Here is a 25,932-nt window from a genome sequence, read left to right on the forward strand (position 1 = left end):
GACTTGTGTTCTCATGCTTATTGAGTAAACTTAGAAGCATGCCAAAGCTTGGAAAATCATCATCAAATTACCATAGCTTACTGTTCCAATCATGCATATTGATTTCTGACACTTGTGATTCCATGTAAATATTGTGTTTGGATACAGAAGTGTTATAATAGTGAGACATTATATTGTATGGAGTGAATTCCATGATTGGAGTCACCGAATATGTACAGTCCATTTTGAAACAACACCACTAGCAGTAGTCGAGCAAGATGCTCAATTTGATGCGCTTATAGACACATTTCATGTCAGTACACTAGCACCATATTAAGCAAACTACTAAAGTTTGCCATGGTGGATGTGGCCCATCCTTGATGTGTTACATGACTCCTTCCTCCTCTCAAAATTGTGCCGAAGGTAGCCAAAATTTCATAGACTAGGACTTTTAAAAGGACAACGCAAGAGGGAGAATGGTACAATAAGGGATATTATAAGTGCTTGAAGGCTAATTACGGTAAGGATACCTGAAATAGACACATAGCTCATTAGTATACTTGGCAAAACCCCCTTTACCTTGGGCAGATTGAAACCTATCCACTTAGCCTCAATCCAAGACTTGAAATGAGCTACAATTGATTGATTGATTGATTGATTGATTGAGAGAGAGAGAGAGAGAGAGAGAGAGAGAGACTCACTTGTTTTGCATGGGGTTGGGGCTGCTAGGTACGCTGTGTAAGGAGCTCGTATGCCAGCTGGCATGCCCTTCACGATCGTCAGAGTCTCGGAGACCACGAGGTTGAACATGAGCTGATATTCCCATGTTAGTGCTATCGCTATCTACTTCCAGATCATGGGCTGCTAGTTCGGCGCCGTGCTGCTTCATAGATGGAGCTTCGAATTCATTCCGTCCACTCATGAGCAGATGCCTCCTACTCTGATACAAATTATAAGCTGCAGCAGATGATGATCCCCGTAGCTTGTAGCGGAAGGATTCATGCTGGCGGCCACTGGTCATCAGCTGGAAGCTCATGACGGCCATTGACGACATAGAAAATTGTAGAAGAAGAAGAAGCAGCAGTAGTAGTAGTAGTAATAGTAGTAGTAGTACTACTACTACTGCAGGAAGTAGATGATTAAGTCGCGAGGGATTAATTGACTTCTCGGACATGATCACTTAGCGATCTAATCCCAGCAGCACTGTTTAGGGTAGCTTCTTAAGCAGCTAAACTTTGTCTAATCCACCGGGCTACCAGAGATGATAATACACTGACAATGAGGCTACACTGCTCTGACAAGCGAGGGCAGACCAGCTTGTTAATCACTCCTGTCCGACCTCCAATGAGAGGCTGAGAGGCATGGCTAACAATTTAAAGGAGTGTTTGGGGGCTGGTCACTGTACCTATTCGTCCCTCAGTCTTTACATATGATCAAACAGGCGAAATATACGTGCGCGCCATGGATTAACCTATTGTTGTTTGTAAAATCTATTGGGAGACAAACGCCGCCTCTGGCAACGTGGGTTCAACCGTTTGCCAAATTCAGAAACTCCGAGGCATTTGTCCCCTTTTTGTGGCCTGCATTGCCACCCATTGAACTCCCGCTTTTGTCCCATGCGATTCATATCTACCACACAACCTTGAGTATTGTATAGTCCATTTCCAAGCTAAACCTTATAAATTCTCACAAATACCTTTACATGTTAGGCTGGGGTGTGTCTAGTCCCTTCTCAAGTTGAACCTTATACATTCTCACAAATACTACATGTAAAGGCTGGGGCCACACCTAAACTTTAAGGATCCGCATCGATACTTTTGTGAGCTAGGCTAGGGTCTCACATGTGTAGCTCATGGTTAATCCTTGCACTCCTTTGGGGTTTCGCCAACTCTTTGTTTCTCCCACAATGCGCTGAGAGAACTTAATAACTTGTATCATTTACCAACGAACATATTTGCACCTCCATATTAATGTCAATGCATACATCCAACACAAATGCTCTCATAGGAATGCCATATGTCTAGAAGGGGACACAATGTATTGAAGCTTTGGTGGTTTTAGAGAAGATTGCAGACTGAGATTAGTCATAATATACAAGAGCAATGTTAAGACGAAAGATACATATAAAGCTCCATGCTTCACATATATGTCGAGTGCTCAAGGATGTGCATGGACTACTTGTGGGTATCAAAAGAAGGAAGATGTCAAACACTTTCACTAGACTTACACTCAACCATAAGACTAATAAGACCCCAAATATTTTGTGGAGGATTTGCACATGTCTTCAATTTTCCTACCCATGACATGTGCAACACTCTCACTTCAATTTGTTTTGTGCATGTCTTATATGTTTGCCAATTATTGATTCCTCTTTAAGATGACTAATGTTACATTAGTGTAACTCCCCTTGAAATTAAAAGGGAAAGGAAGGGGTAGACAATTGGACTGTGATTATGAGCTTTTGTGTAGTAGCAACAATCACCATCAAGAATCGAAGTTAAGGAGAATGTTTGGACTAGACAATGAACACTCTTTATAAATTAACAACCAAGTCTCATTTGTCTCCTATGTCAATTTAAGTCAAGTTTTGCATGGACAAAAACATTAAACCATTCTCAAACCCCATTGAAGGGACTTGCCACCCCCCAACAAAACAAATTTTATGAGCTTTGCACCCATTATTTGGATATGTGTGCACACCCTTTTTTAATAGAGCAAGCTAGTTTACATCTCATATTTGGATTAGATTTGAAACTACTTCATGACATTGTGCTTGAACTTCTAAAGGTCAATTAGAATAAACAATGCAAGATTATAAACAAATACAATATCCAAGGCATAAAATACCCCATGGTGAGCAAGGATGCTATCCACTCAACATTTCCTTTGAAATTGTTGAGTCCCTTTAAACAATCCACTTAAACATATGTGTATATTTGATTACAAAAGGAGACAACAATCCCATGACTCTCACACATCCCTATTGCATTTGTTGTTATATGTGAAGTTGCATTATGAATACCTGGAGAATGCGAGAACCTTTTTTAGACATTCGATGTAAGTATCTGATGTGTTAATTTCTCGTAGGAATCAAAAGAAGAGTGTGAGATATCTCATCATAAAAACTATGTATGAAATGCTTTATTCATTAATGGATTGTAACATTTGAAAATTTGTAACAAACCCTCTAATATAAGCATGTCCTATCTAAGGAAAAACACATTCAACTAAAGAACATAAGTTGATAATGCTATAATACTTGTGTCTTTAGCCTAATGAAAAGTTGATTTAGTTGAAGAGCCTTCTTGCTAAGAAAAAGGTAAATTTAGGAGATTACTAATACTGACTAAGTCAAACAAACTCATCAATGTTTGCAACTTCCATTAACTATACTAGTTTTGAATATATATTTCTAAATATACCCATTACAAAGATCACGCTTTACCTCTCAAATTGTTATGTAAAATTGTAACACAAACTTTGGTGTGGGTGCTAAAGGGATGCTTTTTGAAAGAAGATTTTACTAATAGTTCTAAGGAAACTCATGTTAATGCCTTGTTAATGCATTTACATGGGTTTCTTCCTTTAACATACATTGTAAAATATGTGAAAATGCTAAGAAAAATGCATATTTAGTTCACAAAAGAAGGACCCTTTTTTTAAAAGTACTATTGTTGTACAAATAGTTGCATTATTCACCAATGTGATAGTATAATGCTCAAGGATTTTGTATTGTGTGTATGATAAGGACCAATATTTGATTCAAATAATTGTAAATATTTTTATGGGTTGGTGGTTAGGCCTTCCCATGAGGAAACTCATAGAAATTATTCAGCAAAGTGATTATTCTATAAGGTCAACATCTTAGGTTGAATGCTAGGCTTATGTAATCGTGCTTTTTCAAGTCTATCACCTCCATTCTATAGGGTGGTTGACCTTGAGAGATAAGTCAATTCACCATCATTTTAAATTGGCATGATGAAGGTACCAAATCACACTCATGTGGATGCAAAGCTCAATCACACTCATGTATGTAGATGGCAAACATTCAAGCCAATTTTGCCAAATGAAATAATCTTATCTCTTGGACCATGAAGTTATTACACAAGTTATGTATGATTATTATATTTATATGTAATTTACACTTCATGCAAAAAAAAAAACTTATACATGAAAATGAGATCAATGTAAGTATTACACAAATATTATTCCATGTGTAGCATGAGTATACATACATGAGACATTTGATTGTTAATGTACCTTTCAATTCATCTTTGAAGTACATGTCACAAATTTCAACTATACTAGTATGGCATGAATTTTTTTAAATTAATTGATTGTGGCAAAATGGTTATAGAAAAGGAGTATTAAAAGAATTACTATCGAGAAAAAAAGAGCTCAAAAAATAGTTAATGAGTCCATATCACTAGTATTCATTATTTAACAAAAAAATTAAACTAATATGAAAAGAAAAAAGTGTCATTTTGAAGTATATCTATTAACCCTTACAAGAAAAATGCTACTCAAGGCACATTTGATGATGAACAAATGTGCAAAGGAGGACTCAAGAGGACTAACCAAGAATTCTAAAATTCAATTTTTCAAATCATGATAAATCTTATAGAGTTCAACATATTCACTTAGGAACAATTCATCCATAAGATACTCTTATAATATTTCCAACCTGTTACTTATGCTATGGGTGAAAGTCACTTTTATGTTGTATATATTTCATAAGAGATGGGATCACTCCTATCCAAGTTATAAATTATTCTTAGAGTTTTGATATAACACCTATAACTGATGAGAAGATTGATGGCAATCTCTATTTACATCTATATTAATTGTGTCCATAAGAAGATAATATATGCCCAAAAGAAGAGGACTATTAGCCCAATGATAAAGGGGAGGGTGCCCAACAAAAAGTGAAAAATTGAACACTAATATTTTAATTACCACAAAAATGATTGCAAGCCACTTTATTGGATTAGGACCTATTTCAATAAATTGAAATAATATATGTATATGATACTTAGACTAGATGGTACTTTACTAACATTGTTAGATAGTAAAATAAAAGATTGTAAAATAAAAAGTTTGCAAAAAGTTTCAAGTGAAAAATAATCTTCTATAAAAATTGGATTTTCAAGAATGCATGAAAATTGGTCACAACACTCAACAATGCTATTGGGAGCTCTTAAAGAAGTTGGCATTTTTTATCTAATTACAATTCTCTCAATAGGAACACATGCTATACATATCAAAGTATTTTTTAGAAATTTTTAGCTTGATAAAGATCTTTTTGAGATGGATTTGATTAGGAGTATTGTTTTTTTTTTAATGATCTTAAAGATTGATATAAAAATATATAGTTCCTAGCTTGTTTTGAGCCTTTCTAAAAATTTTCACTTACTACCTTGTATTAATCACATTTTTTTGAAATTTCTTCCTCTTAATCTTTCTCATTGATGAGAAATTGAATTTTTTATAGATGGTACAAATTGCTAAAAAAGTAGTCTTTCTACTACAATACTAGTATTGGCCCTAACACATAGTATTTAAAAGTGAATATAGAGCTCATTCTTGTGTGTATTGATGGGACCTAAAACGGGCCGGCACTGGCTCATGCACTAGTCGGACCTCTATCATGCGCTCAACAACCCCACGGCCTCGCGGCCAGGAGCATTGATGACACATACATCATACATTGCCTTCCTAAACATCTTGTGTTTGTATCACATCTCGTAGTCCAACTCTAACCCAATTAATACTCCTCAAAGGGAGTCCCAACACATTGCCAAATGGCACGAAGTACAAACATAGGAGGTCCTCCCATGGCTGACTGTCGCTACCTCACTGCGACTCTCTTACATCTTGGGGATTGGCCCCTCGATGCGTCGCTAAACATATATAACACTTCGCACATAGTTCTCTCAAGGTACCAATTATTTCGTTCTAGGATGTACCATACCTCACTTTACTTTCCCCTTAGACCCAACACCTAGCCTGCAGCTTGGAACAACCTTACTCACTCAACGTTGGTCACAATCTAGAGAATACAGGTGCTATGCATCCAGGAGGTATTGTTTGATACCTTTTATCATTTTATGCTTCATGCAAATTGTGAATGTCCATGTGCTCAAACAAAGAAAAATCAGCACTGTGCTTAGTGCAATAACATTCTTTCAATGAATTTCTCTGACGCGTAATTGCTACGTTGCACGAACCTAGCACCGAGGAGACCTCGTGCTACTAGATCCTTATTTTAAATTAACGATCGATCTATCTGATATGCATAGATGAAAACAATCAGCCTTTTCTTTCTCTCAGCACTTAAACACCACTCTCATTCTCTCTACCCCCTCACCGTTTAGATTGTGCACGATGCATAGGTTTAGGGTAATATTTTCCATATTTTTATTGTATGAAAAGCAATAAAAACTCACTAAAACACAAAAGTAGGGCTGAATTGAGACTAAACCTCATACTTCAAACCCCCCATACATACAGAAACATGAATCTTATTTTTTAGTATTTTTCGCACACTCAAAACCTATTTTTCACTTATTTTTACCCATTTTTCCTATTTTTCTTGTATTTTTCCATAATATTAAATAATTAAAAATACAAAATGAGTTGTGGACTGTGGCCCTTAGGTTCATTTGCAGCAAAAACACAAGTTTAGTTGGTGTGTCTTATTATATTTTCCATTTATAAATCAAAAACACCCAATTTTTTCCTATTTCGCGTGTTTTACAGGTTTTACACCATTAATTTCAGTCACAACACTTATGATTTTCTAGTTTTATGAGCATAAACTGATCAAACTCATAGCAAAAAACAACATAATGCATAACCATCCCATGGGAACAAATACTCATGAAGCAAATTGCATAAAACATCAATTTCCTTTGTAAAAATGAAATTACCGTTCTTTGCGGGTTGCGGGTTTTTTATTTGCCATGTCTCGGGACTGATTTCTAGCAGCCATTAATGTCCATGACAGTCCACAATCAGCAATCTTCATTCCTCTTGCATCACGGAGCAATCTGGTCTTCATTGGACAAGCATTCGTCATCCATCCTTCTTCTTCTTCTTCACCACATGAATCTGCCATTAGAGGAGAGAGAGGGAGGAGAGATAAAGACTGATTTCTGTCCTCGAAAGACTGATTTCTGTCCTCTCTCTACAGCCCGCCATTGGACGCGCGAGAGACGGTGATACGGAGCGGAGAAGGAGTGGAGCAGCCTTGCCTCATCATTATTATGGCTTACTTACAGCCAAAATTTTCATCCGGGGGGGGTGTTTTTCCTGCACGCGGCTGATCTGCATGATGCCCTCCTCCTTTTCGTTGATTTTTGGGGGTGGGGGGGTCCCAACAGGCACTCCCCACTAACCACTTGATTCATGCCTCTTCAAATTTGGCCAAATTTTGGCACCTCCCGCGTCCCGCATCCGATTTGCGATCTGAAAAATCTTGGGCGTCCATCTCGGCATCCTGGACTGGCCGGTAGCTTCCCTGACTCGCACATGCACATGGAAAAATTACTAAAAATCCGCACTTTGACGCTTAAAATCGTCCTAGATCGACGCCGCCTTCGACGTTGAATATTTTTCCCTTGATATTCGTAATTTTTAGCTATTTTTAAGCACTTATCGGCATCAAATCTCCGCTCTCATTGGTGATCACAGGATAGGGCAACTCATCCCGTCGAATCCCACACCAGATCTGCACAAAACAACCAAAGGAAGCATCAAGCTGATACAAAATAGATACATACTAAACACAGCACAATGCTCACCCTACCCCCTGATAGAACCAAGGCATGACATCCACAAGGAGTAGGCCTAGCAGAATCTGATAAAAGGTCCGAAGCTAGTCACTAACCAACTGCTCCAACACGGCCAAACTAAAAAGAACTGTCAAAGAGGTTGCCCTAAGTGGTGGCCTGAACTTTCTACCTAACGAAGGACAACACAACTAGGAGCTCCTACTAGGCAAGGACTCCTATAGCCTGATCAAGAAGTATTTTCTTTTAGCACATTTCAGCTTCTAGGTTTTTTATTTTTCCATACTCGGGCATGTAAAAAGGAGGGAGCTGAGCGTAGTGACCCAAGGAGAACAGGGCATCGGCCTCAAGACCTGTCTCAGTACCCAAGAACCTACCAAGCCCTCGCAAGGTGACACTTAATCCTTTTCTAACGCTCACTTTTATTTTCACTCCAACCTTCCTTAATTTCTTTTTTCTGGCAAGATGCCACCCCTAGGAAGACAAGGCATCAGCCCGGGGTCTAGTTCGTCCCCAGGAACCTACAAGGCCTTCGCAAGGCAATGATCATCTGCTCATAAATTTTCATTTCTTTCCTCTTCAATTTTTATAGGGGTTAGAACCCCTTTTTACACACCTTCGTATATATTTATTATCTTTAAGATATTCAGGGTTTTTTTCCCTTTATCATCTTTATTTTTCTTCTGGCAGGCTTCTCTAACTGCCTCACAACTAACAAGAACTCCTAGAACTGCTGCCTAGCAGGCTAGCAGAACAGGGTCACTAGGACTCCCTTCGAAAACAGGTCTTTTGATGCTTGGCAATGTCTTTACAAGAGGCAACGACTACTCAAACCTCCCTCAAACATACTGAACTGAAACCTCGAGACTTCATGCCTTGGACGCCGATCCCCAATAAGAAACGAAAAACCCCCTTAACAAGTACACAAACACATATAACATAAAAACCACAGTACTCATAAAGGATAGATATCACCTGGATAGGGCCACGAGAAGCTTCCACACAACAAAAGGCTCCTTCCAAGCTCTTGTTCGAACCTGTCTAGCACAGAACTCAAAGAAGAAACCATTAACCGTACATGCACTAAACAGACAACTGGCCCTCTTGGCCTAATGAAATAAATCACTTCACCACAAAAAAAATCGGCCCTCTTGGCCTAACGAAATAAAACATTCAAAACCTTACAACACGGGCTCTCTTGGCCTAACGAGATCAAACAAAATAGCATCTACACATCCCTCCCTGAAATAGTGCAGATATATAATAATATGCTCCCTTCCAAGGAGGAAAAATAGGCTCGTAGCCCTAAACTAAATGTATAAGGTTATGACCCATCCCTTCTGCATAGATAGCAAGAGGCGTACGCATAACATGTTGTCTAATTAACCTATGGGTTCAGGATAATGATGTAGATTGGTCTCGGCAACTCTTTGCATCACCCATATCAACCATCGTCTGCCATATATCGCATGCTCTGATAACATTCCCCACAAGCGACCGGGTCATGTTTCATCATTGATCACAATATCCAAACTAGGACCACAATTAAAGAAGAGGTCTTCCTCATAAGCAAGATTTGCCAATGAATCTGCAAATTGATTCCAGTAACGTGGAATCAACTGAAAAGACACTCTCTCAAACTTCTCAAGTAGGGTCATAGCAGTCCGATGATACATACAAAGAATGGGATTCCACACTGTGTATGTCCCATCTAGCTGATTCAGGATCAACTGGGAATCCCCTTTTACTAACAACCGATGAATACCACCTTGTTTGGCAATATGCAGTCCCATAATCAAGGATTTGTACTCCCCGCCATATTGTTAGTGAATCCTACCCCGAGATAAGCAGCCAACTTCATTGTAACTCTACGTCGAGGATCTCAGATTACTAGTCCAACACTCCCTTTTTTATTAGGGCCCCTGGACGCTCCATCAAAATATAAAGTATACGTCCACAATGGGTTTACACATTTGGCCATCACGAACTCCTCTATTCGTAATTATGGTAATCAAAGTTTAGCATGTTGAGAGGATGAAATGACGGCTCCATCCCACCTTCTTCATTGAACTCAACAGGGATACTCGTCAACAGTCGTAAACAGTGATGGCAGAAGACTTTAATCTCCCACACAAAGGTTCCATCTTCTTGCTCAATCACTTTGTATCCTTTGCTCCACCAGATGAGTTTCCCCTGATGGTAACTTTGCTCTAGATATGGGTGCTCCAAATAAGGAATTAACTATCCCATCAACCAATTTTAAGCTCTTCCGCAGGTCTCAAATCGTCCCCAGCATGGACCTGCAATGCATTTCTCTATATTAGCATACTTAGAAATAATAAGGTTTAATCTTATTAAGATTAACCTTATTTTTAAACTCTACTACCTACAGATCAGCTAATAGGGCCGTAGACCTATTCTTCCCTAACCTAACAATCTTGTAGGGGCCATCCCATTTAGGTTCAAGCTTCCTTGGAAATAACTCCCTACGCGCATCATAATAGAGGACTAATTGCCCTTTTTTAAAGGTATATTTTTTTGCTCTAAGGTCATACAACTGCTTCATTCGACGTTTAGCTAGCTCCTGGTGTAATAGGGTCTGCAATTTCAGCTCATCCAGGTGGGCTATAGTCGTGAAACGTTCAAAAAGGGAATCCTCATCCCCCAAAGAATGGTTAATTGCAAACCGTATGGTCGGCAATTCGATTTCAAGGGGTAACACACACTCTTCCCCATAAACCAATTTGAATGGAGTATGGCCGGTAGCTCGCTTGAACGTGGTATTATACGCCCATACTGCCACATACAACTTCTTGTCCGAGTCTCGTTTCTTCTCGGAGACTATTTTAGACAAGATACCCACAAGCTGTTTATTAGTACTTTCAACTTGCCCATTTGCTTGTGGATTATAAGGAGCCATTTTATTATGCTTAATTTGCCAAGCTTCTGTTAGGCTTTTGATCACTTTATTTAGAAAATGGGTTCCACAGTCTGACACTAATTCTCTCAGTGGACCAAAGCGGCAGATATTCTGTTCTAATAGGAAACTTGCAGTCTCTTTTGCATTGTCTTGCCTCATCGCCCGCGCTTCTGACCATTTTGTAAAGACTACTATAATGTACCTCTTTTGGGTAGTAGATGACGGGGTAATGGGACCCACAAAATCAATGCCCCACTTCTCAAATGGAAGGATAGCCATGATAAGCGTAAGTGGGTGTTTCCTATTCTCTCTACTATCATGTCTCTGACAGGTATCACATTTCTTTACATACTCAAAAGAATCTTGGAAGATAGACGGCTACCAATATCCAGATCTTAACGCTTTCTGCGCCGTCAATCGTCCTGTGAAATGCCCTCCACATGCAGAGTCATGGCACTCTTCTAAGATAAAAGGAACCTCGTCGGGCATCACACATCGGCGGTAGATATCATCAATACCTTGCCGATATAGTGTCCCTACGAACAAGGAAAACTTCAAAGCCTGTTGTTTGATTTTCCTCTTTTCAGACTTTGACAAACCAGCTCCCGTCTCTCTCGTTGATAGATAGTGTGTAATAGCAGCATACCAAGATGGAATAGAAGCTGTATCAATTTTAAACATTTCCTCAATATCACTTCCTTCAGCCAAAGTCTCTTTCGGCTCCCCGAAATCCACAAGGCATTCCACAATACCCTGCAACCTCGGTGGCTTACTCTTAATCTCATAATCAAACTCCAGCAAAGTGATTAACCACTTTGCCAAACAATTAGGCGGTTGCAGCTTGTTCATAAGCAATCTAAGTCCTTCCGCCTTCGTATAGAATACTACCTTTTCATAGAGGATGTAGTGCCTGAATTTCTTAGTCCCAAAGACCATCGCAAGACACAACTTCTCCATGTAGGTATAATTGATCTCTGAAATGCCCAATTTCTGACTAGCAAAAGATATCGGATGATACCACTTTTCCTCCCAAATTTGGGCTAAACAGCAGCTGATACTATTCATGGTGGCTGCTGAAAATATATAGAACACCTCGCCTCTTTTAGGTGCTTTTAAAACGGGTGCTTTTACTAGCTCCTATTTCACATCCTCAAAAGCTATTTTGCAAGCATCACTCCATGCAAATAGACAGTTATAGGATAATAAATTCGTTAGTGGCAAGGTTCTTTCTACTAGGGCATTGATAAACCTCCGATAATACCCTACTGATGACAGAAAGCTGTGTACCTCTTTCGGAGTGCACGGTGGACTCATAGCGACTATGACCTGTCAAGATTGTGGGAGAGAACGAAGGAGTCTCACTTGTAGCTTTCTTGCTTGCACAATGGGGGAATACACACAAGGGTGGAGGCTGAAAACAGTTTTCCTCTTTTTAGTTGTGTAAGCCAAAAAGAACTCTAGTACATAGAAATAGAAGAACCCTATATATGGGTCTCAAACCAAACTCAACTAACTAAGGTGGCATACTAACTGAGCCACGAACTAGAGTAGATAAGGATAGCTGTCATCTAGCTATTATTCATGGGCGGTGTACCAACCGCATTTGCAAACTGACAAGTCGGTGACATAAATGCACAACGATCACCTTAGCATATCACGAGTGGAGCTCAATATCTCAACACTCCCCCTCGAGCTCAATCCCAATTCCTGCACACCAAGCAGGTCTCTGAACTTGCGCAGCTTCTCTGCACCCAATGCCTTCGTGAATATGTCAGCTACCTGATCCTCTGTGCTGACATAAACTAGATCAATAAGACCTAGTAAAACCCTCTCCCGCACATAGTGATAATGCACCTCAATGTGCTTTGTTCTAGCATGATAGACTGGGTTATTTGCCAAGTGTATACTACTCATGTTGTCACAATAAATGACAACTGGCCCATCTATAGGCTGATGCATATCATAAAGTAGCTTATGCAACCATGCTACCTCACATGCAGCCATTGCTGCGCCCCTGTACTCAGCTTCTGTGCTTGACAAGGCAACTGTAGGCTGTTTTTTGCTGCTCCAAGTGACTGCAGCACTCCCAAAAGAGAACACATATCCACTCGTAGATCGTCTATCAGAAATACTACCAGCCCAATCAGCATCAGTGTATCCATACAACTGTATCTGAACCCCAGTCTCATAAAGTAGTCCATACTGCAATGTGGACTTCACATACCTGAGTATGCGTCCAACCACATCCAAATGCGGTTTCCTTGGAGCCTGCATAAACTGACTTACCAATCCAACAGCATAGCTCAAATCTGGCCTGGTAATAGTCATATAAATGAAACTTCCTACTATGCGTCTGTATATAGTAGGGTCTTCCAGAAGCTCACCTGCATCTGCGCTCAGCTTCACATTCTGCTCCAAAGGAACTGAAATAGGCTTACATCCTGTCATCCCATATTTGGACAGCATGTCCAATCCATACTGCCTCTGCAAGAGCCGTATCCCACTTGGTGATCTAATCACCTCAATGCCCAAGAAATAATGCAGCTCTCCCAAATCCTTCATCTCAAACTTCTGCTTCAATAGCATTTTCACATGAAGGATATCTTCATCACTATCACCTATGATAATCAAATCATCAACATAAATGACAAGCAGCATAATACCTTTCTCTGTTTTTCTCACATAAAGTGAGAAATCTGCCTTGGAAATCTGAAAGCCAATAGTGACAAGATACTGTTCTATCTTGTCAGACCATGCTCTAGGTGCTTGCTTCAAGCCATACAAGGATTTCTTCAACCTGCAAACAAACTCAGGATGAACAGCATGCACATAACCTAGTGGTTGCTCCATATAGACCTCTTCTTGCAAATCACCATGCAAGAAGGCATTCTTTACATCCATCTGATATAAAGACTATCCCTTTGATGCAGCCATAGCAATGACTGCTCTTATGGTTGCCATCCTTGCAACCGGACTGAATGTTTCTTCATAATCAATGCCATATTTTTGTGCATACCCCTTCACTACTAATCTTGCCTTGTATCTATTCACAGAACCATCTGCATTGTGTTTCACCTTATAAACCCACTTACAACCAATTGCATGCTTATCTTTAAGCAAAGGTACCAATTCCCATGTAGCATTTGCTTCCAAGGCATCTATTTCTTCATCCATGGCTTTCTCCCATTTTTCTTTTCCCATGGCTTGCTCTAAAGAAGTGGGTTCTGGTTCCTATATCACTTTGACCATATATGCATAGTGAATGGCTGCAAATCCATCATATTTCAGTCTATCCACAGGATACCTAGCTCTGGTAGACCTGTGCAAAGTAGGTTCACTCCCAGGTTCTCTCAAAACATCCCTGGTCTTCCTTACTCCAGGTGTAACAACAGAAGGAATACCCAACTCATCATCAATGCTCTGTTCTGAGCCACTGGATTCACCATCCACATAAGAGTGACTTGCATTCGCATCAAACATGGGCTGATCTACCTTCTCTTTTTCTTTTTGTGATACCTGCATACCACTATCTGCATTGCTTTGAGAAGATTCTCTTGATCTTAATCTGCCTGTCCATGGCGAAGAATGTGAACCACTGCTAGAGGACGCTCCAGGTCCACTAATATCTTGTGACTGCTCCTGTGAATTCTGTGCAGCATTACCATTTTGTGCATCTACATTATCAATCACATTTACTGGTTTATACCAGCTACTCATCTCATCAAAAACAACATCTTTGCTTACTGTAAATTTATGAGTAGAAGGGTTATAGCATCTATACCCTTTCTGCTGCAAAGAGTAACCAATAAAGATGCACTTCTCAGCTTTTGGATCCAACTTGGATCTCAACTCATCTGGCACATGAACATAGGCAATGCAACCAAAAATTTTCAAATGAGAAATATCTGGTTTCCTACCAGTATACCTCTCCTCTGGAGTCATGCCATGTATTGCTGCAGTGGGAGTCATGTTCATTATGTAGACTGCTGTAGCAACTGCCTCAGCCCAGTAAAAATCTAGCAGGTCTTTTTCATTGAGCATGGCATGAGATACCTCTCCAATATGCCTGTTTTTCCTTTCTGCAATTCCATTTTGTTGTGGGGTATGACTGCATGAATATTGCTGCTTTATGCCATGCTCCTGTAGGAACATTGCAAACTCATTTGAGAGGTACTCTCCCCCTCCATCTAACCTTAGGCATTTTATTTGCAGGCCTGTTTCTTTTTCAACCATAGCTTTAAGAGTTTTGAAATGCCCAAAAACTTCACTTTTCTTTTTCATAAAATACACCCAAACTTTTCTGCTATAGTCATCAATAAAAGTGACAAAATAATGATAGACTCCAAGAGATGCAGCTTTAGTAGTCCACACATCAGAGTGGATTAATTCCAATGGCTTCTTACTCTCTTGAACATGTCTAGGAAATGGTTTCCTTGCCTATTTTCCAAACTGACAGGCTTCACATACCTTATGCATTTCTGCAACCTTGAATTTAGACAATCCTGCAACAATATTTTGGGCTTGCATTGATTTAAGTCGCTGTACATTAACATGACCAATGCGTTTATGCCAGATATCAATATCTGCAACTACACGGTCCCATGTGCAAACATTGCTGCACTCAATTCAGGCATGTCTGCATCCAACGTAAACATTCTTCTCTTCTTCTTTCCTTTTGCTATCAAGTGACCTTTATTTTTCATATCCTAAACAAAGCATCCATGAGAATTAAATCTGACCTGCAAGACCTACTCAACCATTTGACCAACAGAAACTAGGTTCTTGGTGATATTCGGGACATGAAATACATCCGACAGGTATTTCTTTTTCCCATCCTGCATAGACAAATGAATTTTTCCAATCTGCACAATAGGATGTGCAGTATCATCACCGATCTCCACAAATCCTGGTTTTTCCATTTTCCTTGCATCCTGCATCCATTCTGCATGACCTGTCATGTGGTTTGATGCACCTGAGTCAACATACCACACATCGTTGCTTTCTTCTGCACTTGTCACAGAATTGGTCATGTGCTACACCATAAACAAATGCTCATTTCTGTCATCACCCTATCTACTAGAAGATGTATAATTTCCTTGTTGCAATTTTCCATTCATGATGTCATTCTGTTTTTTATAGCAGACTTTAGCCATATGACCCATTTTACCACAGTAGTAGCATTCAACATTGCTGTTTGCATTTTGGCCTCTTTGCCATCCACCACAACCTCTTTGGCTCCCCCTACCTCTAGAGTTACCACGTCCTCCTCCATAGGACTGGTTTTCTTGAGTTTGTTGCATATTCTGATTTCTACCACGGCCTCCAGATCGGGTCCTCTACCTCTGCCTCTACCTCTTCCAGCATTTGAGTAGAAGACAACTTCTTTTGAAGTTCCTTCTGAAGAAGATGCACCACCATTTCTCTGCTCCTCAGAAATTAGAAGAGCAATCAACTCCTCAAAATCAGGAAATCTTTCACGGACGGAAATGGATGTTTGAAACTATGCATAATCCTTTCCTAGACCATTCAAGGTCACAGAAACTAAATCATCATCTTCCACTGGCGACCCAATGGAAGCAAGTGCATCTACAATCTTCTTCACCTTCATGTGGTAGTCATTGATGCTCATACTTTCTCTTTGCACATTGTGCAACTCTTGCTTGAGCTGCATTTTCCTGGCTTGCATATTTGTGCTACACATTTTTGACAAAGTATCCCATGCCTCCTTTGGCGTACTTGCATCCTGAATATGCACAATCATAGAGTATGAAATGCTGATAGACAGCCAATACATAACTTTCCTGGCTCTCTCATGCCATGCTTTAAATGCCTGCATTTGCTGTTGATTGGGAATATCAGGAAGAACTGGTTCTTCTTCATTTCCTGCAACAAATTCCCAATATCCTTTTCCCATAAGGAAATTCGTCATTCTAAACTTCCATGCTTGGAAGTTGTTCTTGTCAAGCTTTTCAGTGACAATCTGTGAAAGAGAATCAGACGCCATTACAGAATACTGCAAAAAATTCTGTCACTGCAAAGAACACAGCTTCTGCCTCACAAGGGAAAATCTGCAAAACTGACGAAAGTGGTATTTGACCACACAGTCACTTCCTAGTGACGATTTTGCATCAACAGGCAACAAGGATGATTCTGTAACTCCCAATGTCTCTGCGCACAAGCATACGATGCAATTTCTACAGTAATTCTTCACCGATCTGTAGAACAGTGGTCGCACAGCACAAAATAAGACCTTTTTCTGAGTGCGTGCAGAAAATTTCCGTCTCCAAAACAGGCCCCGAAATGGCCTCAAATCAAAAAAAAAAGAGCAACCAAGGGCTAAAGCCCTTACCCGCAGCATATACTGCCCTCTTGCTACACCGCGAAGGGCGTCTCAATCTAAGACAATGCACTCTTGTACTTTCTGGCTGTGCTACCTGCAGAGACTTGCTCCCAAAATAGAAAAATGAAAGCAACACCGGTCCTCTTACCAGAACACCGCGAACTTGGTTTGCTTTATTGAGCTCCTTACCACGAACAAGGCTCTGATACCATGTCAAGATTGTGGGAGAGAAGGAAGGAGTCTCACTTGTAGCTTTCTTGCTTGCACAATGGGGGAATACACACAAGGGTGGAGGCTGAAAACAGTTTTCCTCTTCTTAGTTGTGTAAGCCAAAAAGAACTCTAGTACATAGAAATAGAAGAACCCTATATATGGGTCTCAAACCAAACTCAACTAACTAAGGTGGCATACTAACTGAGCTAGAACTAGAGTAGATAAGGATAGTTGTCATCTAGCTATTATTCATGGGCGGTGTACCAACCGCATCTGCAACTGACAAGTCGGTGACATAAATGCACAATGGTCACCCTGGCATATCACGAGTGGAGCTCGATATCTCAACATGACCTTGATCTTTTGCTATCCCTACTGAACTTACCACATGGCCCAACAATAGCCCATAAGGTACTCCAAAGACACACTTCCGCGGGTTAAGAGCGATACAAAATTGTCTGCAGCGCTCAAAGCATTTTCTTAAAATAATCAACATCCTTTCCCTTAGAGTGGCTGCTCCCAGGTCATCAATGAATACTTTCAACTCATCTGGGAAAATGTCACCAAAGGTCTTGTCTGCTGTTCGTTGCCACGATCCAGGTGCATTGCACAAACCAAAGGCCATCACATGGTACGCAAAAGTACCAAAGATAGTAATAAAAGTCATTTTCAACTTGTCCTCTTCTGCAATTGCCATCTGGTTATATCCTGCAAAGCAATCCATAAACGAATATATTTTCCTACCCGCTAATTGATCCAAAATCTGGTCAATAAACGGCAACGGGTAGTAATCCTTAACCATCTGCTTATTCAGCTCTCTAAAATCCACACATAATTGGATCTCGTTATTTTTCTTCTTCTTGATAACAACGGGTGAACACCATTCTGTGTGTTATACAGGGAAGATCAAACTAGCTTTTCTTAACTTCTGTGTGTTGTCCCTCAATTCAAAAGGCATACGCCTTACCTTCTAACGCACAGGACGACTGCCTTCTTTTACAGGAATAGTATGAACAGCCAGGCTGGGAGGAATGCCTCTCAGCTCATCATAACTCCAAGCAAAGATATCGCGGAATTCTTGAATCAAGGACACATAGTCCTCCCTTTCTGCTGAACTGAGCATAGAACCTAATTTAATTGACGGCGAATCATTCGGCGTGCCAAGGTCTAACTCAATCACATCCTCATATCTTATCCTATCTTGTGGCTCTATCGGCTCATTTAGAGTTATCTGATAGATATCCTTTATAGTGGACCCCTCTTTAGATTCATCGCTGGATGATGTCTCACTACCAGATGGATCGCCTGCTGTCTCTAATTCAGTAGACGATAAAGGAGCTCTCTCACTTTGAGGAGACTCAGGATAAGCATCGACTATTACTCGATTAGCACCTCTACCTAGAACCACTCGATCGGCGGGTATATCGACTTGACAGTTTGTTCGTAAGATCCAAGGCCTACCTAGCAAAACTCGATAGCTAGGGCGTCCTGCAAATCTTATCACCCTAAAGTCCAAGAAATATTCTACACTTGCAACTGTAACATGGACCTTAGTAACGCACCCTTCTGGTTGTCTTAGACTATCATCAGCCATTCTTAGAAGGGTGGAGCTATCCTTTTGGATGCCTAGACCCAACCTCTCCATCAATTCTGAACTCATGATATTGACGGAGGATCCAGTGTCTACAATGGCATGTTCCACTAATATTCCATCTACATAAGCTGGAACCCTAGGGCAGTTCTTTTCAGCATGATCAAACCAATCTTCCCCTACTCGCGCTATTACCAGAGGTTCCACAATATACCCGATATGCAGGATCTTCTTAAATTCCTTACGTACTCCTGGAGATAATTTGATCAATTGCAAGAGGTTCACATCTGGTTTAACTTCGCAAAGAGAACTCGCTAAATCAAAGTCATGATAAGTAGCCAAAGCTCTCTTTTCTCGCCAAACCATCCTCTCTTTTGGTCTTTGGACCGGTTTTGTTGCTTCTTTCTTGGCTCTTGCCTTCTTTCTGGCCACCTCCTCATCCTTGTTAGGGTCAACTTTCCTGTAAACCGTCCTTAGCGGTCCCCTTTGTTGAGATATCAAGCTCCACTCGTGATATGCCAGGGTGACCGTTGTGCATTTATGTCACCGACTTGTCAGTTGCAGATGCGGTTGGTACACCGCCCATGAATAATAGCTAGATGAGAGCTATCCTTATCTACTCTAGTTCGTGGCTCAGTTAGTATGCCACCTTAGTTAGTTGAGTTTGGTTTGAGACCCATATATAGGGTTCTTCTATTTCTATGTACTAGAGTTCTTTTGGCTTACACAACTAAGAAGAGGAAAACTGTTTTCAGCCTCCACCTATGTGTGCATTCCCCCATTGTGCAAGCAAGAAAGCTACAAGTGAGACTCCTTCCTTCTCTCCCATAATCTTGACATGGTATCAGAGCCTTGTTCGTGGTAAGAAGCTCAAGAAAGCAAACCAAGTTCGCGGTGTTCTGGTAAGAGGACCAGTGTTGCTTTCATTTTTCTGTTTTGGGAGCAAGTCTCTACAGGTAGCACAGCCGGAAAGTGCAAGAGTGCATTGTCTCAGATTGAGACGCCCTTTGCGGTGTAGCAAGAGGGCAGTATATGCTACGGGCAAGGGCTTTAGCCCTTGGTTGCTCTATTTTTTTTATTTGAGGTCATTTCGGGGCCTGTTTTGGAGGCGGAAGTTTTCTATACGCACTCAGAAAAAGGCCCTGTTTTATGCTGTGCGACCACTGTTATACAGGTTGGTGAAAAGTTACTGTAGAAATTGCATCGTATGCCTATGCGTAGAGACATTGGGAGTTACAGAATCATCCTTGTTGCCTGTTGATGCAAAATCATCACTAGGAAGTGACTGTGTGGTCAAATACCACTTTCGTCAGTTTTGCAGATTTGCCCTTGTGAGGCTGAAGCTGTGTTCTTTGCCGTGACAGAATTTTTTGCAGTGTTCTGTAATGGCGTCTGATTCTCTTTCACAGATTGTCACTGAAAAGCTTGACAAGAACAACCTCCAAGCATGGAAGTTCAGAATGACGAATTTCCTTATGGGAAAAGGATATTGGGAATTCGTTGCAGGAAATGAAGAAGAACCAGTTCTTCCTGATGTTCCCAATCAACAGCAAATGCAGGCATTTAAAGCATGGCATGAGAGAGCCAGGAAAGTTATGTACTGGCTGTCTATCAGCATTTCATACTCTATGATTGTGCATATTCAGGATGCAAGTACGCCAAAGGAGGCATGGGATACTTTGTCAAAAATGTATAGCACAAATATGCAAGCCAGGAAAATGCAGCTCAAGCAAGAGTTGCACAATGTGCAAAGAGAAAGTATGAGCATCAATGACTACCACATGAAGGTGAAGAAGATTGCAGATGCACTTGCTTCCATTGGGTCGCCAGTGGAAGATGATGATTTAGTTTCTGTGACCTTGAATGGTCTAGGAAAGGATTATGCACAGTTTCAAACATCCATTTCCGTCCGTGAAAGATTTCCTGATTTTGAGGAGTTGATTGCTCTTCTAATTTCTGAGGAGCAGAGAAATGGTGGTGCATCTTCTTCAGAAGGAACTTCAAAAGAAGTTGTCTTCTACTCAAATGCTGGAAGAGGTAGAGGCAGAGGTAGAGGAGGCCGATCTGGAGGCCGTGGTAGAAATCAAAATATGCAGCAAACTCAAGAAAACCAGTCCTATGGAGGACGACATGGTAACTCTAGAGGCAGGGGGAGCCAAAGAGGTCGTGGTGGATGGCAAAGAGGCCAAAATGCAAACAACAATGTTGAATGCTACTACTGTGGTAAAATGGGTCATATGGCTATAGACTGCTATAAAAAGCAGAATGACATTATGAATGGAAAATTGCAACAAGGAAATTATACATCTTCTAGTAGACAGGGTGATGACAAAAATGAGCATTTGTTTATGGTGCAGCACATGACCAATTCTGTGACAAGTGCAGAAGAAAGCAACGATGTGTGGTATGTTGACTCAGGTGCATCAAACCACATGACAGGTCATGCAGAATGGATGCAGGATGCAAGGAAAATGGAAAAACTAGGATTTGTGGAGATCGGTGATGATACTGCACATCCTATTGTACAGATTGGAAAAATTCATTTGTCTATGCAGAATGGAAAAAAGAAATACCTGTCGGATGTATTTCATGTCCCGAATATCACCAAGAACCTAGTTTCTGTTGGTCAAATGGTTGAGCAGGGCTTGCAGGTCAGATTTAATTCTCATGGATGCTTTGTTGAGGATATGAAAAATAAAGGTCGCTTGATAGCAAAAGGAAAGAAGAAGGTCAGAATGTTTACGTTGGATGCAGACATGCGTGAATTGAGTGCAGCAACGTTTGCATATGGGACCGGTGTAGTTCATGTTGTATATGTTTCCACAAAGTGAGCAACATCCTTATACATACCCTGCCACCAATATCTTTCTTTGATCTTTATAAAAGTATCCCAAACACCTCTATGACTAGCCCACAAGCTTTCATGAAATTCTTGCATTACTTTTACTTGTGAATCTCTGTCACCCAAAACTCGCAATGGCATACCTTGTTTCTTTTTAGCATGTTTCCATAAGTATCCATCTTTTAAGAAAAATCCATAGGCTTTCCTCTTGATCTTCTTAAACTCCTCATGTGACCATTCATCTCTCTTTGTTAATGTATTGAAATATTGACCAATTCTCGGCCACTCTCCTGCATATTTGTCTTCTAGAAACACTTCTACACAAGATGCAAAACATCTAAAGTGTCTTCTCTTTGTCAGATTGCAACTTATATCCTGGCTACTTGCCCTTTTTTTTTGCCGTCTTGTTTGTTATCCTATTTTTGCTGCTGACTGACCTCTTCCATAACATGCTCGAGAGGTGGTTGATTTGCAACTTTAGGCCGATCCATACTTCTTTTTGTCATTCTTTTAGATGTCCTTGCAATATCTTCATCTCTTTTTCGTTTTTCTTCCACAAGTACATCCGTGTTTTGTACCTTTGCTAAATATGCATACACTGAATATGCATCTACCAGTGATTCCCAACCAGTTATGCCATGAATGTCTTGTTGTGCATGAGACATTTCACTATCAGTGACCTTTCTCTTTTCAGCTGCATGTAAATCATGTGTCCATATTTGAGCCTTTGGATCAACCATCACTTGGCCATGCATTCTATCCAACTGTAGACCCAAAGTAGAAGCATGTATTGCCGTATAAGCATTTCGAACAGCCAAGTCTTCCAACAACTTCTGCATACCTCCCTTTCCAAAATTCAAAGCAAGAGGCAATCCCGTTTCTTGTGCATGGATCTTGCCATCTTTCCAAAAGATAAGCTGTCGTGCCAAGGCCTCCTGATAGGCAGTACAATCCTTTCTCTCGTGCTGCAAACTATCACACCACATACATCTTTTTCCAGGCTTAAGGGCTGCTGCCCGTCCCCTTTCCTCTTGTCCTTTTTCATCCAATTTTTCAACCTTCAATTGAAGATCCCGCATCCCTTTGACCAATTCATCTAAGACATCTTCCCTAACAGAGGGAACAATAGCAGGTACAACCATAGGGTTAGCCACATAAGAAGGTGGCTTACTGGATACATCAACTGTCTTACCCGTAACAGTGGACAAGCTAGAGACATGCAATCTTTCTCTTCTTCTATGCTTCTTCACAAGCGCAGTAACAGCTTCCTTGACATGTCTCCACTCTGTTTTCAAACCTGTCTCTGTAGTCTGATCCTCCAGCAAATCATCAAGCTTCTCTTGAAGCTCAGGATCAGCTGCCTGTAGAAACAATTCAATTTTCTGACTTGCAAGAGCTTGTTGTTCTGCAAGATCCAACTGCTCAAATCTACTTTCAAATTCTCTTAACAATTCTGTAGCCACAAGACCCTTATTGGGTTGTATAACCCACTCTTGAAAAGTCTTGCGCGTAATCAAACTAGTGTCCTCAATGTAAAATTCTTTCCTGAGTGTCTTCTTGAAGGCTACCTAGTCAACATCCTGCAAGTATAATTTAGTAATCCGTGCTTTCAATTCATGAACAGTAACACGTACAAAATACCGGCTCCATGCATATTGAGCCACTCCAAAGAATTCCATCTTCTGAGCATAGGTATGTACATATGCAGATACATTCCTGCCATTGAATAACTTCACCTCACGCTCAACTGCTTGCAAAGCATTCATCACAACACTTTCTGTTTTAGCTGAAGCTTGCATCACCTGTTGTTATTGTTGTACCTGCATAAGCATATTCATATTTTGCACCAATTATTGCAAAACATCACTAGAGATTGTATTCAAAGGTTCTCCCATATTATCTTTCCTTCTTCTGTGACGACCTTTTTACGTTGGGTTCACCAATATCGGAGGGGTTTTTGTCGAAAGGTCGAATCCACCGGGAATCAGAAGTAGAAGGAAGTAGAGATAGGAGATGGAAGAGAAGATGGAGAATACCCAAGTGGTAAACACGACAAAAACAAATCACAATGAATTGAAACAATATGTAATGAAAGAACCTGGAATCTTTGCTCTACTCAGAAGCAATCTCTAGGCATTAGTTCTCCTGGAGCTCCTTCGTAGACCAAAAACGTGGATCAGAAAAATCAGCTCTTTCTCTGCTATCCGGAACCCAAATCTAATGGCTCCGTTGGCTCCGAAAGGGGGGTAAAACCCTAGGACAGACACTTGCTCACGGATCTCTCAGATCACTCCTTCTTTTCATTCAATCTGCAGTTTTTAGCCTATTTACAACGATCGTGACATGCACGATTTCGTCAATCTATCTTTTTTATGAAAAATCTCCTAATTGGCTGAGAAAGCAACTAGCTTTTTGCATGCCATCCTAATCTAAAAGATTTTTCTAACTTTTTCATATTTTTACAATAAATAATATCAAAAATAGACTAAAATTATCCAAAAATCTAGTATTTTTGAATAATCCATGCAACTCACACTAGTACTAATGGCTCAGATCACATTGACTCTCTAGATCAATAGAGAAGTCGGATGATGATTCATTCCATACTTTTCCACACTGTGTCCTCATAACATCACGACAACGTGCTAGAAAGAGAGAAATTATTTACATGAGATGGTGTGCTATTTGATCGAGTGTGCTAGAAAGAGAAAAAGAAAATACACACATAGAGAGAGAAACTAAGAAACTAAGAATGAGATATGAGAGAGAGAAAGAGAGATACACAGAGTGAAGGTAGTGATGGAAATCATGGAGGTGGTGGGGGTAATGGTAGTGGTGGTGGAGGAGGTGGAGGTGGAGGTGGAGGTGGCCAGAGTGGTGGCAATAGAGATGGTGGTAGTGGTGGTGGAGATAGTTGTGGTGGTGTTGGTGGTGGTGGCGACAACGGCAGCAGTGGTGGTGGTGGAGGAAGCTGTGGTGGTGGTGGTGGTGGTGGTGGTGGTGGTGGTGGTGGTGGTGGTGGTGGTGGTGGTGGTGGTGGTGGTGGTGGTGGTGGTGGTGGTGGTGGTGGTGATGGTAGAGTCAAAAAAATCTAGGGGTGGAATAAGTGGACTATGTGGAACAATAAATGGAGGTTGCCTAGAAAAGCTTGCTCAAAAGCTCGCTGAAAAAGGTCACTTCTTGCCCTTCCCCCTCAAACAATGTGACAAGCAAGAAAAAAGAGTTGATATTATCCTCAAACTTGATGTCCTATAAAACAAGCTAGTTGAAAATAGAATAGAACTCATTCAAATGAGTAGACATAGTTGTGCCCTCCTTCATGAAAAGGTCCACAAGCTTTTTCAACCAGTAATGTGCCCCTAAGTTACATCTGCACTAGCCTTGGGCCAATCAATCTTGTCTTAAGGCCTATAGATGTTGTCATCAATGTTGCCCTCCCCATCATTGTTTGCACCTTCTTCATCTATGGAAACATCACCCTTATTGTTCTCTATCTAGTTGTTATCACCTTCCACATCCTTGCTTGATTATTTCTCTTTAGAATGGTATCCTTGCTCATGAGCTCTTTTCAAAGTCTCCAAAGCCAATTTAGGGAGGGTCTTCGAGCCTTTAGATGGAGCAAGGAGGAGGGGAGGGAGAACTAGGAGACGATGAGGTTGCACTACTATTGGAGCCATCCCACCAACTAAATCGGGGATCTCTTTGCCTTGCCACAGTGGACAAGTAAATACTTGCCCTTAGACTTGGCCTAGTAGTGGATTTCATTGCATAATTTCCATGGTGTGAGTTGCCAGGACATGGGTTAGAAGAGGAGAAGACAATACAAATATAGAAGCACGAAATAAGAAATTAACTAAAAGAGCTCTATTTATATGAAATCTAGTGTTAGGGTTTAAGGGGGATTCACATGTGGTTTTACACATGTACATATTTTAACCCTTTCCTTTCCCTTTGATAAGCTAGTGTGTATAGTTCTAAAGCCAGCAATACATCATTCCACTCATGTTGAATTTCATATAGTGATCAATGATTTTATAAAGCTAGTTATCAATTTATGGGGAGAAACTAACACCATCCACTATATGGTATGCCTTTAACTCTACTACTTGTATGTTCCTTTATATTTGTATAATATGACATTCCAAATTTAATGTTAATACTCCATACCTTTGTAACAAATATTATATGCTCATGGATAATATTATTTGGAGGTCTTTGAAAATGTGGAGTACTGAAGATATAAAAAAGTCTCATATA

General features: G+C 40.5%; 1 protein-coding gene across 1 annotated transcript; it reads right to left on the reverse strand.

The window, feature by feature from the left end:
• Window positions 1-272: 272 nt before the first annotated feature.
• On the reverse strand, window positions 273-1,341 carry LOC148010527 (uncharacterized). The gene is made up of 2 exons (XM_087672238.1): window positions 681-1,341; window positions 273-509 (listed from the first exon to the last, which is right to left on the reverse strand). Exons 1-2 carry the CDS (start codon window positions 1,151-1,153, stop codon window positions 491-493), a joined length of 492 nt encoding a protein of 163 aa, XP_087528364.1. The 5' UTR covers window positions 1,154-1,341; the 3' UTR covers window positions 273-490.
• Window positions 1,342-25,932: the final 24,591 nt, after the last annotated feature.

Source organism: Lygodium microphyllum, chromosome 29 (genome assembly GCF_053477565.2).
Source record: "Lygodium microphyllum isolate KBCC chromosome 29, Lygodium_microphyllum_v1.1.10, whole genome shotgun sequence".
Classification (NCBI taxonomy): domain Eukaryota; kingdom Viridiplantae; phylum Streptophyta; class Polypodiopsida; order Schizaeales; family Lygodiaceae; genus Lygodium; species Lygodium microphyllum.

Bases quoted from the DNA above. Each gene is read 5' to 3' on its own strand.
- LOC148010527 (XM_087672238.1), bottom strand. From the start codon at position 1,153: ATGTCCGAGAAGTCAATTAATCCCTCGCGACTTAATCATCTACTTCCT.